Source organism: Scyliorhinus torazame, unplaced genomic scaffold (assembly GCF_047496885.1).
Source record: "Scyliorhinus torazame isolate Kashiwa2021f unplaced genomic scaffold, sScyTor2.1 scaffold_336, whole genome shotgun sequence".
In the NCBI taxonomy this organism is placed as follows: Eukaryota; Metazoa; Chordata; class Chondrichthyes; order Carcharhiniformes; family Scyliorhinidae; genus Scyliorhinus; species Scyliorhinus torazame.
Window position 1 is genome coordinate 54,203 of NW_027308063.1, and position 15,608 is coordinate 69,810.

The following is a 15,608-nucleotide window of genomic DNA, read 5'->3' on the forward strand; positions in this document are numbered from 1 at the left end:
CATTCCAGCGCCTGTTCGGGGAGGCTGGTACGGGAATTGAACCGTGCTGCTGGCCTGCCTTGGTCTGCTTTCAAAGCCAGCTATTCAGCCCTGTGCTAAACCAGGCCTTAAATGAATGAAATAAGGTGCAGTCTTTCCGAATGGGATATGAAACCTGTTCTTTCAGGTGGACATGAAGGATCCCACCCACACTCTCAATTCTGAAAGAAAGCAGGGACGTTCTGTTCAGTGTCTTTTTAAAAAAAAAAAAAAAAATTTAGAGTACCCAATTCATTTTTTCCAATTAAGGGGCAATTTAGCGTGGCCAATCCACCTACCCTGCACATCTTTGAGTTGTGGGGGCGAGACCCACGCAAACACGGGGAGAATGTGGAAACTCCACACAGACAGTGACCCAGAGCAGGGATCGAACCTGGGACCTCGGCGCCGTGAGGTAGCAGTGCTAACCACTGCGCCACCGTGCTGCCCTTCTGTCCAATGTTTCTCCCTCAACCCACCGACTGCTATTTGTGGGAGCTTGCTGTGCACAAATTGGCTGCCGTGATCCCTACGTTACGACAGAGACTATGGGTGGGAAGAATTGGACGTGGAGTGCGTTGGGACACCCTGGGTTGGGAAAGGCACGACGGAAATATTGTTTATTCATAGTTCTTTTTGCTAAGTCACGAGAGGGAACGGTGCAGAAGCGGTGAGGCCAGCGAGGGAGGGAAGAAAAGCTCACTGCAGACCACTCAGTTTAACTTCGACGGTAACGGGGCAGGTTGCGAGAGTGGTTTCGGAAGCACACCGTAGCCTGGACAGAGAGTACAAGAGCAAGGAGGTCACGCACCTAACACTAGTTTGGCCTCCGCCTGGAGTATTGCGTACGGTTCTGGGCATCAAACTTTTAGCAAAGGCGTGGAAGTGTTGGAAAGAGTTCGGAAGAAGATTCATGAGAAGGGTTCCTGGGGCGGCACGGTGGCGCAGTGGTTAGCGCTGCTGCCTCACGGCGCCGAGGTTCGAGTCCGGGTCACGGTCCGCGTGGAGTTTGCACATCCTCCCCATGTTTGCGAGGGTTTCGCCCCCACAACCCAAAGACGTAGGTGGATTGGCCACGAGAAATTGCCCCTTAATTGGGGAAAAATAATTCTGACTTTAAATTTATTAAAAAGTTGGAACAGTTCCAGGGATGACAAACTTCCTTTCCGAGGACTGGAGAAGTTGGGATTGTTTTACTGAGAGGAGGCAGAGGAGGGATTTGATAGGGATGTTCAAAATCGTGAGGGGGCTGGACAGAGCGGAGAGAGATTTAAAGTGAAGCAAACGTAATGTGAGGAGAAACTTGTTCACACGGGTCTGGAATCCGCTGGTGTGGTGGAGGTAGGCTCAATCGAAGTATCTGAAAGGGTATTAGACTGTGATCTGAAAAGGAGTGTGCGGGGTTCCTGGGAGAATGACGAACGGTGGATCGCTCATTCGGGGAGTCAGTGCAGACACAATTGGCCGGATGGCCTCCTGTCTGGAACAGTTCTGTGCTGGCTCTCCATCAGTAAGTCCACAATCAACCCAGACATGAGCTGACGCAAACCCCTAGTGGAGCAGAGATTTAGGAGCATGACGTCAAAATTCTTCCTCAAAATAACCAAGTTCACGACGATTGCCAGGGGCAACCAAAGGGCATCGGGAATGAGAATGGATGTTCAGTTGATCACACTGTGGATGGAAATCATTGAACTGCTGGTTTCTCTCCCTCCCTCACAGCTCGGGCCTATACCGACAGGCTCATCGCCTTCCTCCTGCAGAAGTTAGAAGTTCACAATGAGAGAATTCGTATTGGAACGTTGACCGTGCTCAAACATCTCATCAACTCGGCATGTAGGTATCAGAGGACAACAGCACGTCACAGACCACACTGGGACAGGGACAGGTGCCTGCTGATGGGGTGGCTATAACAAGGTGCCAGCTGTGGTTCAATGGGTAACACTCGTACCGACTTCAGAGGGTCAGGGACTCTAGCCCCTCTGTAAAGACTTGAAAACAAGATTGAGGCTGACATGAGGCTGCACAGTCAGAGGGTCAGTACTGAGGGAGTGCCGCACTGTCAGAGGGTCAATGCTGACATGAGGCTGCACAGTCAGAGGGTCAGTACTGTCAGCGGGTCAGTACTGAGGGAGTGCCGCACTGTCAGAGGGTCAGTACTGTCAGCGGGTCAGTACTGAGGAGGTGCGGCACTGTCAGAGGGTCAGTTCTGAGGGAGTGCTGCACTGTCAGAGGGTCAGTACTGAGGGAGTGCCGCACTGTCAGAGGGTCAGTACTGAGGGAGTGCTGCACTGTCAGAGGGTCAGTACTGCAGGAGTGCTGCACTGTCGGAGGGTCAGTACTGAGGGAGTGCTGCACTGTCAGAGGTTCAGTACTGAGGGAGTGCTGCACTGCCAGAGGGTCAGTACTGAGGGAGTGCTGAACTGTCAGAGGGTCAGTACTTAAGGGAGTGCTGCACTGCCAGAGGGTCAGTATGAGGGAATGTTGCACTGTCAGAGGGTCAGTACTTAGGGGAGTGCTGCATTCTCAGAGGGTCAGTACTGAGGGAGTGCTGCACTGTCAGAGAGTCAGTGCTGAGGGAGTGTTGCACTGTCAGAGGGTCAGTGCTGAGGGAGTGCTGCACTGTCAGAGGGTCAGTACTGAGGGAGTGCCGCACTGTCAGAGGGTCAGTACTGAGCGAGTGCTGCACTGTCAGAGGGTCAGTACTGAGGGAGAGGTGCACTGTCAGAGGGTCAGTACTGAGGGAGTGCTGCACTGTCAGAGGGTCAGTACTGAGGGAGAGGTGCACTGTCAGAGGGTCAGTACTGAGGGAGTGCTGCACTGTCAGAGGGTCAGTACTTAGGGGAGTGCTGCACTGTCAGAGGGTCAGTACTGAGGGAGTGCAGCACTGTCAGAGGGTCAGTACTGAGGGAGTGCTGCACTGTCAGAGGGTCAGTGCTGAGGGAGTGCTGCACTGTCAGAGGGTCAGTGCTGAGGGAGTGCTGCACTGTCAGAGGGTCAGTGCTGAAGGAGTGCTGCACTGTCAGAGGGTCAGTACTGAGGGAGTGTCGCACTGTCAGAGGGTCAGTACTGAGGGAGTGCTGCACTGTCAGAGGATCAGTACTGAGGGAGTGCTGCACTGTCAGAGGGTCAGTGCTGAGGGAGTGCTGCACTGTCAGAGGGTCAGTACTGAGGGAGTGCCGCACTGTCAGAGAGTCAGTACTGAGGGAGTGCTGCACTGTCAGATGGTCAGTGCTGAGGGAGTGCTGCACTGTCAGAGGGTCAGTGCTGAGGGAGTGCCGCACTGTCTGAGGGCTGGTCAGTGCTCTGGGTGATTCTGTCATGCGGATGTGAAACTATATTTGATGTGTTGGGTGGCGGCAAAAGCTCTCTTTGTTGGAAGAAGAGGCGGGAGGTTCACCCCAGAACTCTGGCAAATTCTGACCTGTCAAATAACATTGCTAAAAAGGACTCTGTGTCTCTACCTCGTTACTGTGTGTAGGAACCGTGCTGCAGCCTAATTAGCTGCTGTCTTTTCTACAAGCTGTGCCGATAGTTCATTGCTTGTGAAAGGAGCTGGAGAAGTGACCAATACCGCTCCGCCACCCCCCCCTCCCCCTCCTCCACCCCCCCCCCCCTCCTCCACCCCCCCTCCTCCCCTCCTCCACCCCCCCCATCCAACCCCTCCCTCCTCCCTGCTCTCCCCCCCCCCCCCCCCCCCCCCCCCCAATCCCCTCCCCCGCCTTCCACAGTCTTCCCCTTTCTCTCCATCCGCTATCAGTAGAGCCAATCACTGCCCAGTCGTCTCGAGTCATTGAGGCAAGGGTAGTCCTTTGTCCGGATTTCCGGAATGCTGCATTCCTGTATTTGGAATTAGGAAACGCCCAGCCTGAGGAAGGCGCTCGGTGACTCGGGCAATTTGGTTCCAGCCAAGTTAGAGGTGGGCGAGTCCCAAATACTGACCCGAGCATCCTCATTAGTGTCAGCGTTATTTAAAATCATTTCCAGGCAGCGTGATTGGCTGCGATTCCCTCTAATGCTGTCCGAGTGTTGTGGGTGATCTCGGGACATCGTCCTCCTGTTACAGACCACAGCAAATGGTTTTTGCTTTAAGGAACAATTTAGCAGGGCCAGTCCACCTACCCTGCACATCTTTGGGTTGTGAGGGTGAATCCCACGCAGACGCGGGGAGAATGTGCAAACTCCACACGGACAGTGACCCGGGACCGGGGTCGAACCTGGGACCTCGGTGCCGTGAGGCAGCAGTGCTAACCACTGTGCCAGCCTGTACCACAGAGCAAATTGAGCCAATTCAAGAATTCAAAATCCCAACTAGTTATTGCTGATGGGGCTTTTATTAATTATTAAATTTAATCAAGCAGTCGCTTGTTAGCATCAAACTCTTTCACCCCCGCCCGATCCATCAACCCATTGAGGTAGCCTGGCTCAGTCATGGAGCGGGGTAAGGTATTCCCCCACTGAGTCCTGAGGGGTGGGGGGGCTAGAACACAGTGAGTGCTGCCCCATTTAACAACAGACAGGAGTGAAAGCCCGACTTGCAGATCCTCTGTGGCATTGCTCGTTTGGGATGCTTTGAGTGTCGGAAGCATAAAGTTGTGCTCTGGTGCCCCCTTTGGCAGGAGGTCAGAATGGGCATGTCCAGTGGTCAGGCAGAGGCTAATCGCTGCGGAGATTACTGTAGATTGGCGATTGGTTGTGCGCTGACGTCTGCCTGTTGTAAATCAGAATTGGAGAAGACTGGAGGAAATGACTGGTCCCTTCCTAACATGCAATTCAGAGGTTGAAATGTCACAGGCTGGAGATTAATGATCGCCCATGTTCATCTTTGCAGCCCCACAGTTGGAGAGTAAGAAACCCCTGATACTGACAGGCATGAAGTTCGCAATCCAGGACAACAACAACAAGGTAACCTGCGTACTTAACCCTTCGAGCACTGACCGACCTTGTCCTGTGCTGGTGTAAAGGAGGCCATTCAGTCCCTCCATCAGTTTCTTGTTTTGAAAGCTCCGGTTTCCTCCCACAGTCCCGGTTAGGTGGAGTGGCCATGATAAATTGCCCCTTCGCGTTCAAAGGTTAGGTGGGGTCGCAGCGAATGGGCCTAGGTCAGCGTGCTCGATCGGAGAATTGGTGCAGACTCGATGGGCTGAATGGCTTCCTTCTGCACTGTAGGGATTCTATGATCAGGACAAACACAAGAATACCAAATTTTAGTGGGCAGCACGGTGGCGCAGTGGTTAGCTGCCTCACGATGCTGAGGTCCCAGGTTCGATCCCGGCTCTGGGTCACTGGAGTTTGCACATTCTCCCCGTGTTTGCGTGGGTTTCGCCCCCATGACCCAAAAGATGTGCGGGGTAGGTGGATTGGCCACACTAAAAAAAATTGCCCCTTAATTGGAAAAAATGAATTGGGTACTCTAAATTTTTTTTTATTTTTTTTAAATACCAAATTTTGACCAATCACAACAATTTATACTGCAGGAGGAAAGGGAAACGATTAGTCAGCAAGTCGACTCTGACTGAGGTGTTGCCCTGAAGAAATTGACGTGCGATATATCTGGGGATTCAAAAAAAAAAAGGGTGCAAGGCTTGAACGTTCGCCTTTTGTTTGCAGTGAACGGGTTCCTGTGTCTGAATGTGTGTCTCCTCCAGCGAGCCAGGTTACCAGCTGGGCTGACTATTCTAGAGTGGTTGTTAGTGTAACTGTTGGCACACTCGGGATTGTTCAGCAAGTGCTGCCCAATCACAATCAGTTTAATGGACGTTTCATTATAGATTTTACAAGCGTGGGGGCTGGTTGAGGGTGTCTTGTGTGTAAGCAAAGAAACATGCTCAGCCAGCTGCTGGGACGCACGTTGTACATGCCTAGCACCACCCTCGTGCTGAAATGTATACCTGAAGTCGCTCAATGCACCTCTATCATTCCAAATAACTCGGATTACATGACCCCAAAACTTCTAAACTTTTCTCTATGGAATGAAAACAAGTGAAAATAGACTTACCCACATAACCTCCTTCCAGACTAGGAACATAGGAATTAGGAGCAGAAGTGGGCAATTCAAGCCCTCGAGCTTGGTCCGCCATTCAATCAGATCATGGCTGATCGCTTCCTGCTCTCAAATCCACCTCCCAACTGTTCCCCATATCCCGTTTGCCTGTTTTATAAATCCCAAATATATTAACTCCCTCTTGAAACCATTTAATGATTCGGACTCTCGCACTGTGGGGCAGCGAGTTCCACAAATTCATACCCTCTGCGAGTAGTTCCTCCTCATCTCAGTTCTAAATCTACCCGCCTCTCAACCTCTATCGTGAGCTCTAGTTCCAGATTGCCCCACAAGGGGGAACATTTGGTCTACGTTTACCGTATCAATCCATTTTAGTGTTTCATACACCTCGATCAGATCCCCTCTCATCCTTCTAAACTCCAGCGAGTAAAAGCCCAAACTGTTTAATCTCTCCTCATATGTCAACACCTTCATCCCCGGAATCAATCTGGTGACCCTCCTCTGAACTGCTTCCAAGGCCACCACATCCTTCCTCAAATACAGAGACCAAAACTGGACACAATACTCCAGATGTGGTCTCAACACCCTATACAATTGCAACAACACTTCTCTACTTTTATACTCCAGTCCTATTGCAATAAACACTAACATTCCATTTGTCTTTTTAATTACATGCTGTTCCTGCATACTGACTTTCTGCGATTCACGAACAAAGAATCCAGATCCTTCTGCCCAGACGCATTTTGAATCTACTTTCCAGTTAGATAATAATTTGCCTGACTATTTTTTCGGGCAAAATGGATGATCTCACACTTATCCACATTAAGCTCCATCTGCCAAATTTTGGCCCAATCTCCTAGTTTATCTATATCGGTCTGTAAAATCTGTGTCTCAAAACGTGGAGAGGGCTGAAAAGTGACAGACCTGGGGGAAGACTTGGGGTGAAATGGGAAATGGGGCTGGCCTGCGGCAGATGCAGTTGAATACAGAAGAGTGTAAAGCGATACATTTTGGTGGAAAGAATGCAGAGGGGCAATTAAAGGATGCATGAGCATTTGGTGAAGATAGATCCCAAAACGTTTGAAGCGTTTTGGCTTGTATGAAATGGCAAAGGGAACAACAATTTATACAACATGAGAAGAAAGTGCTGATTGTTTGGCGGGTGGACTGATTGGTGGAGGCGTTGTCATGGGGAATGCACCAGGGAATGACTGTCACCTATTTTGTTTAGTTGGATTAAGGCACAATGTGTGAACGTGTTCCATCTGTCTGTAAAGTATAGGCCCTATGTGTGAATAGCTGAAGTTTCCCTCACTTGCAACATTGTGACCCTGACTGATGTCCTCTGGGTACTTTTCAGGATGGAAAACCTGAGGCCTGGGGGCCCATTCAAAACCCAAGCTTTGAGGAACAGGTGGATCCTTGGTGGGGTTTGAACCTGTGACCCCAGAGCATTAACCTGGGCCTCAGGTTTACGGGTGGAGGGACATCGCCACTGTGCGAGTGAGGTTTGAGTGTGACAGTAATGGTTGTTTCTGTCTGTCTGGGCAGGTAAAGAGGACAGTGGCTCAGGTGATCAGTGCCATGGCCCACCATGATTATCTGGAGCTAGAGGGCGGCGAGACCATGATGGAATTCATTATCCGGCAGTGCGCACTGCCCTGTGAACCAGGGGTAAGAAACTCACCAAGTTCCTGCCGGAATCAAGAGGCCTTCTTTGTTATCGTGCCCACATCAGCGCAGCCTTGCAGCCAATTCAATAGACACTGATGTAATTTCAGGAATGTTTGCTCAGCAAACTCCCACAGAAAGCATTGGCTACTCACTATGGTGTTTCTGTCGCATATTGGCCGGAAGCACGAGACGGGGCATTCGCTCAGCACCTCGATTAAAATACAACACCTCTGACAGAGAGGCCTCCCGCACCCCTCCCCTCCCTCCCTCCCTCACCCCCCCCCTCCCTCCCTCACCCCTCCCCTCCCTCCCTCACCCCTCCCCTCCCTCCCTCACCCCTCCCCTCCCTCCCTCACCCCCCCTCCCTCCCTCACCCCCCCCTCCCTCCCTCACCCCCCCTCCCTCCCTCACCCCCCTCCCTCCCTCACCCCCCTCCCTCCCTCAACCCCCCTCCCTCCCTCACCCCTCCCCTCCCTCCCTCACCCCCCCCCTTCCTCCCTCACCCCTCCCCTCCCTCCCTCACCCCCCCTCCCTCCCTCACCCCCCTCCCTCCCTCACCCCCCTCCCTCCCTCACCCCCCTCCCCTCCCTCACCCCCCTCCCTCCCTCACCCCTCCCCTCCCTCCCTCACCCCCCCTCCCTCCCTCACCCCCCCTCCCTCCCTCACCCCCCCTCCCTCCCTCACCCCTCCCCTCCCTCACCCTCCCTCTGCCCCCCGCCCTCTGCCCCCCGCCCTCTGCCCCCCGCCCTCTGCCCCCCGCCCTCTGCCCCCCCGCCCTCTGCCCCCCCCGCCCTCTGCCCCCCGCCCTCTGCCCCCCGCCCTCTGGCCCCCGCCCTCTGGCCCCCGCCCTCTGGCCCCCGCCCTCTGGCCCCCCGCCCTCTGGCCCCGCCCTCTGGCCCCCCCGCCCTCTGGCCCCCCCGCCCTCTGGCCCCCCCGCCCTCTGGCCCCCCCGCCCTCTGGCCCCCCCCGCCCTCTGGCCCCCCCGCCCTCTGGCCCCCCCGCCCTCTGGCCCCCCCCGCCCTCTGGCCCCCCCGCCCTCTGGCCCCCCCGCCCTCTGGCCCCCCCGCCCTCTGGCCCCCCCGCCCTCTGGCCCCCCCGCCCTCTGGCCCCCCGCCCTCTGGCCCCCCCGCCCTCTGGCCCCCCCGCCCTCTGGCCCCCCCGCCCTCTGGCCCCCCCGCCCTCTGGCCCCCCCGCCCTCTGGCCCCCCCCGCCCTCTGGCCCCCCCGCCCTCTGGCCCCCCCGCCCTCTGGCCCCCCGCCCTCTGGCCCCCCCGCCCTCTGGCCCCCCCGCCCTCTGGCCCCCCCGCCCTCTGGCCCCCCCGCCCTCTGGCCCCCCCGCCCTCTGGCCCCCCCGCCCTCTGGCCCCCCCGCCCTCTGGCCCCCCCGCCCTCTGGCCCCCCCGCCCTCTGGCCCCCCCGCCCTCTGGCCCCCCCGCCCTCTGGCCCCCCCGCCCTCTGGCCCCCCCGCCCTCTGGCCCCCCCGCCCTCTGGCCCCCCCGCCCTCTGGCCCCCCCGCCCTCTGGCCCCCCCGCCCTCTGGCCCCCCCGCCCTCTGGCCCCCCCGCCCTCTGGCCCCCCCGCCCTCTGGCCCCCCCGCCCTCTGGCCCCCCCGCCCTCTGGCCCCCCCGCCCTCTGGCCCCCCCGCCCTCTGGCCCCCCGCCCTCTGGCCCCCCCGCCCTCTGGCCCCCCCCGCCCCTCTGGCCCCCCCGCCCTCTGGCCCCCCCGCCCCCTCGGCCCCCCCGCCCCCTCGGCCCCCCGGCCCCCTCGGCTCCCCCGCCCCCTCCCTCCCCCGCCCCCTCCCTCCCCCTCGCTCCCTCCCTCCCCCCTCGCTCCTTCCCTCCCCCCTCGCTCCCGCCCTCCCCCCTCGCTCCCTCCCTCCCCCTCCCTCCCCCTCGCTCCCTCCCTCCCCCTCCCTCCCGCCCTCCCCCTCGCTCCTTCCCTCCCCCCTCCCTCCCTCCCTCCCCCCTCGCTCCCTCCCTCCCCCCTCGCTCCCTCCCTCCCCCCTCGCTCCCTCCCTCCCCCCTCGCTCCCTCCTGCCTCCCTCCCCCTCCCTCCCCCTCGCTCCCTCCCTCCCCCTCCCTCCCCCTCGCTCCCTCCCTCCCCCTCCCTCCCTCCCTCCCCCTCCCTCCCTCCCTCCCCCTCCCTCCCTCCCTCCCCCTCCCTCCCTCCCCCTCCCTCCCTCCCTCCCCCTCCCTCCCCCTCCCCCTCCCTCCCCCTCCCCCCCTCCCTCCCCCCTCCCTCCCTCCCCCTCCCTCCCTCCCTCCCTCTCCCTCCCTCCCCCCTCCCTCCCCCCTCCCCCTCCCTCCCTCCCCCCTCCCCCTCCCTCCCTCCCCCCTCCCCCTCCCTCCCTCCCCCTCCCCCTCCCTCCCTCCCCCTCCCCCTCCCTCCCCCTCCCCCTCCCTCCCTCCTCCCCCTCCCTCCCTCCCCCCTCCCTCCCTCCCCCCTCCCTCCCTCCCCCTCCCCCCTCCCCCTCCCTCCCTCCCCCCATCCCCCTCCCCCTCCCCCTCCCTCCCCCTCCCCCCCTCCCCCCCCTCCCCCCTCCCTCCCCCCTCCCTCCCCTCCCCCTCCCTCCCCCTCCCTCCCCCTCCCCCTCCCTCCCCCTCCCCCTCCCTCCCCCTCCCCCCCTCCCCCCCTCCCTCCCCCTCCCTCCCCTCCCCTCCCCCCTCCCTCCCCTTCCCCCCTCCCTCCCCTCCCCCCTCTCCCCTCCCCCCTCCCTCCCCCTCCCTCCCCCCTCCCTCCCCCTCACCCTCCCTCCCCCTCCCTCCCCCTCACCCTCCCTCCCCTCCCTCCCCCTCCCTCCCCCTCCCCCTCCCTCCCCCTCCCCCCTCCCTCCCCCCTCCCTCCCTCCCTCCCCCTCCCCCTCCCTCCCCCCTCCCCCTCCCCCTCCCTCCCCCCCTCCCCCTCCCCCTCCCTCCCCCCCTCCCCCTCCCCCTCCCTCCCCCTCCCCCTCCCTTTCCCTCCCTCCCCCTCCCTCCCCCTCCCTCCCCCTCCCTCCCTCCCTCCCTCCCCCTTCCCTCCCTCCCCCCTCCCTCCACCCCGCCCCCCCTCCCCCTCCCTCCCCTCCCTCCCCCCCTCCCTCCCCCCTCTCACTCGCCCCCTCCCCCTCTCACTCGCCCCCTCCCCCTCTCACTCGCCCCCTCCCCCCTCTCACTCGCCCCCTCCCCCCTCTCACTCGCCCCCTCCCCCCTCTCACTCGCCCCTCCCCCCTCTCACTCGCCCCCTCCCCCCTCTCACTCGCCCCCTCCCCCCTCTCACTCGCCCCCTCCCCCCTCTCACTCGCCCCCCTCCCCCCTCTCACTCGCCCCCTCCCCCTCTCACTCGCCCCCTCCCCCCTCTCACTCGCCCCCTCCCCCCTCTCACTCGCCTCCTCCCCCCTCTCACTCGCCTCCTCCCCCCACTCACTCGCCTCCTCCCCCCTCTCACTCGCCCCCCTCCCCCTCTCACTCGCCCCTCCCCCTCTCACTCGCCCCCTCCCCCTCTCACTCGCCCCCTCCCCCTCTCACTCGCCCCCTCCCCCTCTCACTCGCCCCCTCCCCCTCTCACTCGCCCCCCCCCTCTCACTCGCCCCTCCCCTCTCACTCGCCCCCTCCCCTCTCACTCGCCCCCTCCCCCTCTCACTCGCCCCCTCCCCCTCTCTCTCGCCCCCTCCCCCTCTCACTCGCCCCCTCCCCCTCTCACTCGCCCCCCCTCTCACTCGCCCCTCCCCCCTCTCACTCGCCCCCTCCCCCCTCTCACTCGCCCCCTCTCACTCGCCTCCTCCCCCTCTCACTCGCCCCCTCCCCCCTCTCACTCGCCCCCTCCCCCCTCTCACTCGCCCCCTCCCCCTCTCACTCGCCCCCTCCCCCTCTCACTCGCCCCCTCCCCCTCTCACTCGCCCCCTCCCCCTCTCACACGCCCCCTCCCCCTCTCACACGCCCCCTCCCCCTCTCACACGCCCCCCTCCCCCTCTCACTCGCCCCCTCTCACTCGCCCCCTCTCACTCGCCCCCTCTCACTCGCCCCCTCCCCCTCTCACTCGCCCCCTCCCCCTCTCACTCGCCCCCTCCCCCCTCTCACTCGCCCCCTCCCCCTCTCACTCGCCCCCTCTCACTCGCCCCCTCCCCCCTCTCACTCGCCCCCTCCCCCCCTCACTCGCCCCCTCCCCCCCCTCACTCGCCCCCTCCCCCCTCACTCGCCCCCTCCCCCCCTCACTCGCCCCCTCCCCCCCCTCACTCGCCCCCTCCCCCCCCTCACTCGCCCCCTCCCCCCCCTCACTCGCCCCCTCCCCCCTCACTCGCCCCCTCCCCCCCTCACTCGCCCCCTCCCCCCTCACTCGCCCCCTCCCCCCTCACTCGCCCCCTCCCCCCTCACTCGCCCCCTCCCCCCTCACTCGCCCCCTCCCCCCTCACTCGCCCCCTCCCCCCTCTCACTCGCCCCCTCCCCCTCTCACTCGCCTCCTCCCCCTCTCACTCGCCTCCTCCCCCCTCTCACTCGCCCCCTCCCCCCCTCTCACTCGCCCCCTCCCCCCTCTCACTCGCCCCCTCCCCCTCTCACTCGCCCCCTCCCCCTCTCACTCGCCCCCTCCCCCTCTCACTCGCCCCCTCCCCTCTCACTCGCCCCTCCCCCTCTCACTCGCCCCCTCCCCCTCTCACACGCCCCCTCCCCCTCTCACTCGCCCCCTCCCCCTCTCACTCGCCCCCTCCCCCCTCTCACTCGCCCCCTCCCCCTCTCACTCGCCCCCTCCCCCCTCTCACTCGCCCCCTCTCACTCGCCCCCTCCCCCTCTCACTCGCCCCCTCTCACTCGCCCCCTCCCCCCTCTCACTCGCCTTCTCTCACTCGCCCCCCTCCCCCCTCTCACTCGCCCCCTCCCCCCCTCACTCGCCCCCTCCCCCCCTCACTCGCCCCCTCCCCCCTCACTCGCCCCCTCCCCCCTCACTCGCCCCCCTCCCCCCCCTCACTCGCCCCCTCCCCCCCTCACTCGCCCCCCTCCCCCCCTCACTCGCGCCCCCTCCCCCCCTCACTCGCCCCCTCCCCCCACACTCGCCCCCTCCCCCCTCACTCGCCCCCTCCCCCCCTCACTCGCCCCCTCCCCCCTCTCACTCGCCCCCTCTCACTCGCCCCCCTCTCACTCGCCCCTTCCCCCTCTCACTCGCCCCCTCCCCCTCTCACTCGCCCCCTCCCCCTCTCACTCGCCCCCTCCCCCTCTCACTCGCCCCCTCCCCCTCTCACTCGCCCCCTGCCCCTCTCACTCGCCCCCTCCCCCTCTCACTCGCCCCCTCCCCCTCTCACTCGCCCCCTCCCCCTCTCACTCGCCCCCTCCCCCTCTCAGTCGCCCCCTCCCCCTCTCACTCGCCCCCTCCCCCTCTCACTCGCCCCCCACCCCCTCTCACTCGCCCCCACCCCCTCTCACTCGCCCCCACCCCCTCTCACTCGCCCCCACCCCCTCTCACTCGCCCCCACCCCCCTCTCACTCGCCCCCACCCCCTCTCACTCGCCCCCACCCCCCCTCACTCGCCCCCTCCCCCCCTCACTCGCCCCCTCCCCCCTCACTCGCCCCCTCCCCCCCTCACTCGCCCCCTCCCCCCTCACTCGCCCCCTCCCCCCCTCACTCGCCCCCTCCCCCCCCTCACTCGCCCCCTCCCCCCTCACTCGCCCCCTCCCCCCCTCACTCGCCCCCTCCCCCCTCACTCGCCCCCTCCCCCCTCACTCGCCCCCCTCCCCCCTCACTCGCCCTCTCTCGCCCTCTCCCCCCCTCACTCGCCCCTCCCCCTCTCACTCGCCCCCTCCCCCTCTCACCCTCTCACTCGCCCCCTCCCCCCTCACTCGCCCCCTCCCCCCTCACTCGCCCCCTCCCCCCCTCACTCGCCCCCTCCCCCCCTCACTCGCCCCCTCCCCCCCCTCCCTCACTCGCCCCCTCCCCCCTCTCACTCGCCCCCTCCCCCTCTCACTCGCCCCTCCCCCCTCTCACTCGCCCCCTCCCCCCTCTCACTCGCCCCCCCCTCCCCCCCTCTCTCACTCGCCCCCTCCCCCCTCTCACTCGCCCCCCTCCCCCCTCTCACTCGCCCCTCCCCCCTCTCACTCGCCCCCTCCCCCCTCTCACTCGCCCCCTCCCCCTCTCACTCGCCCCCTCCCCCCTCTCACTCGCCCCCTCCCCCCTCTCACTCGCCCTCCCCCCTCTCACTCGCCCCTCCCCCTCTCACTCGCCCCCCTCTCACTCGCCCCCTCCCCCTCTCACTCGCCCCCTCCCCCCTCTCACTCGCCCCCTCCCCCCTCTCACTCGCCCCCTCCCCCCTCTCACTCGCCCCCCTCCCCCCTCTCACTCGCCCCCTCCCCCCTCTCACTCGCCCCCTCCCCCCTCTCACTCGCCCCTCCCCCCTCTCACTCGCCCCCTCCCCCCTCTCACTCGCCCCCTCCCCCCTCTCACTCGCCCCCTCCCCCCTCTCACTCGCCCCCCTCCCCCCTCTCACTCGCCCCCCCTCATCGCCCCTCTCTCACTCGCCCCCTCCCCCCTCTCACCTCCCCCTCTCACTCGCCCCTCCCCCCTCTCACTCGCCCCCTCCCCCCTCTCACTCGCCCCCTCCCCCCTCTCACTCGCCCCCTCCCCCCTCTCACTCGCCCCCTCCCCCCTCTCACTCGCCCCCTCCCCCCCTCACTCGCCCCCTCCCCCCTCTCACTCGCCCCCTCCCCCCCTCACTCGCCCCCTCCCCCCCTCACTCGCCCCCTCCCCCCCTCACTCGCCCCCTCCCCCCCTCACTCGCCCCCTCTCACTCGCCCCCTCCCCCCTCACTCGCCCCCTCCCCCCTCACTCGCCCCCTCCCCCCCTCACTCGCCCCCTCCCCCCCTCACTCGCCCCCCTCCCCCCTCACTCGCCCCCTCCCCCCCTCACTCGCCCCCTCCCCCCCTCACTCGCCCCCTCCCCCCTCACTCGCCCCCTCCCCCCCTCACTCGCCCCCTCCCCCCCTCACTCGCCCCCTCCCCCCCTCACTCGCCCCCTCCCCCCCTCACTCGCCCCCTCCCCCCTCACTCGCCCCCTCCCCCCCTCACTCGCCCCCTCCCCCCCTCACTCGCCCCCTTCCCCCCTCTCACTCGCCCCTCCCCCCTCTCACTCGCCCCCTCCCCCCCTCACTCGCCCCCTCCCCCTCTCACTCGCCCCCTCCCCCCTCTCACTCGCCCCTCCCCCCTCTCACTCGCCCCTCCCCCTCTCACTCGCCCCTCCCCCCTCTCACTCGCCCCCTCCCCCTCTCACTCGCCCCTCCCCCTCTCACTCGCCTCCCCTCGCCCCTCCCCCCCTCACTCGCCCCTCCCCCTCTCACTCGCCCCTCCCCCTCTCACTCGCCCCTCCCCCTCTCACTCGCCCCTCCCCCTCTCACTCGCCCCTCCCCCTCTCACTCGCCCCTCCCCCTCTCACTCGCCCCTCCCCCTCTCACTCGCCCCTCCCCCCTCTCACTCGCCCCTCCCCTCTCACTCGCCCCTCCCCCTCTCACTCGCCCCTCCCCCTCTCACTCGCCCCTCCCCCTCTCACTCGCCCCCCCTTCCCCCTCCCCTCTCACTCGCCCCTCCCCCCTCTCACTCGCCCCTCCCCCTCTCACTCGCCCCTCCCCCCTCTCACTCGCCCCTCCCCCCTCACTCGCCCCTCCCCCTCTCACTCGCCCCTCCCCCCTCACTCGCCCCTCCCCCCTCACTCGCCCCTCCCCCTCTCACTCGCCCTCCCCCTCACTCGCCCCTCCCCCTCACTCGCCCCTCCCCCCTCACTCGCCCCTCCCCCCTCACTCGCCCCTCCCCCTCACTCGCCCCTCCCCCTCACTCGCCCCTCCCCCCTCACTCGCCCCTCCCCCTCACTCGCCCCTCCCCCTCACTCGCCCCTCCCCCCTCACTCGCCCCTCCCCCTCACTCGCCCCTCCCCCTCACTCTCGCCCCTCCCCCTCTCACTCGCCCC

General features: G+C 64.5%; 1 protein-coding gene across 2 annotated transcripts in view; it reads left to right on the top strand.

The window, feature by feature from the left end:
• Window positions 1-15,608, top strand: part of LOC140406177 (maestro heat-like repeat-containing protein family member 1) — a 123,905-nt gene that overhangs the window by 14,981 nt on the left and 93,316 nt on the right. For both annotated transcript variants that reach the window (XM_072494318.1, XM_072494319.1), the window contains exons 3-5: window positions 1,741-1,854; window positions 4,850-4,923; window positions 7,574-7,696. In XM_072494318.1, coding sequence (XP_072350419.1) covers window positions 1,741-1,854; window positions 4,850-4,923; window positions 7,574-7,696 — 311 coding nt within the window. The remainder of the gene's footprint in view (window positions 1-1,740; window positions 1,855-4,849; window positions 4,924-7,573; window positions 7,697-15,608) is intronic.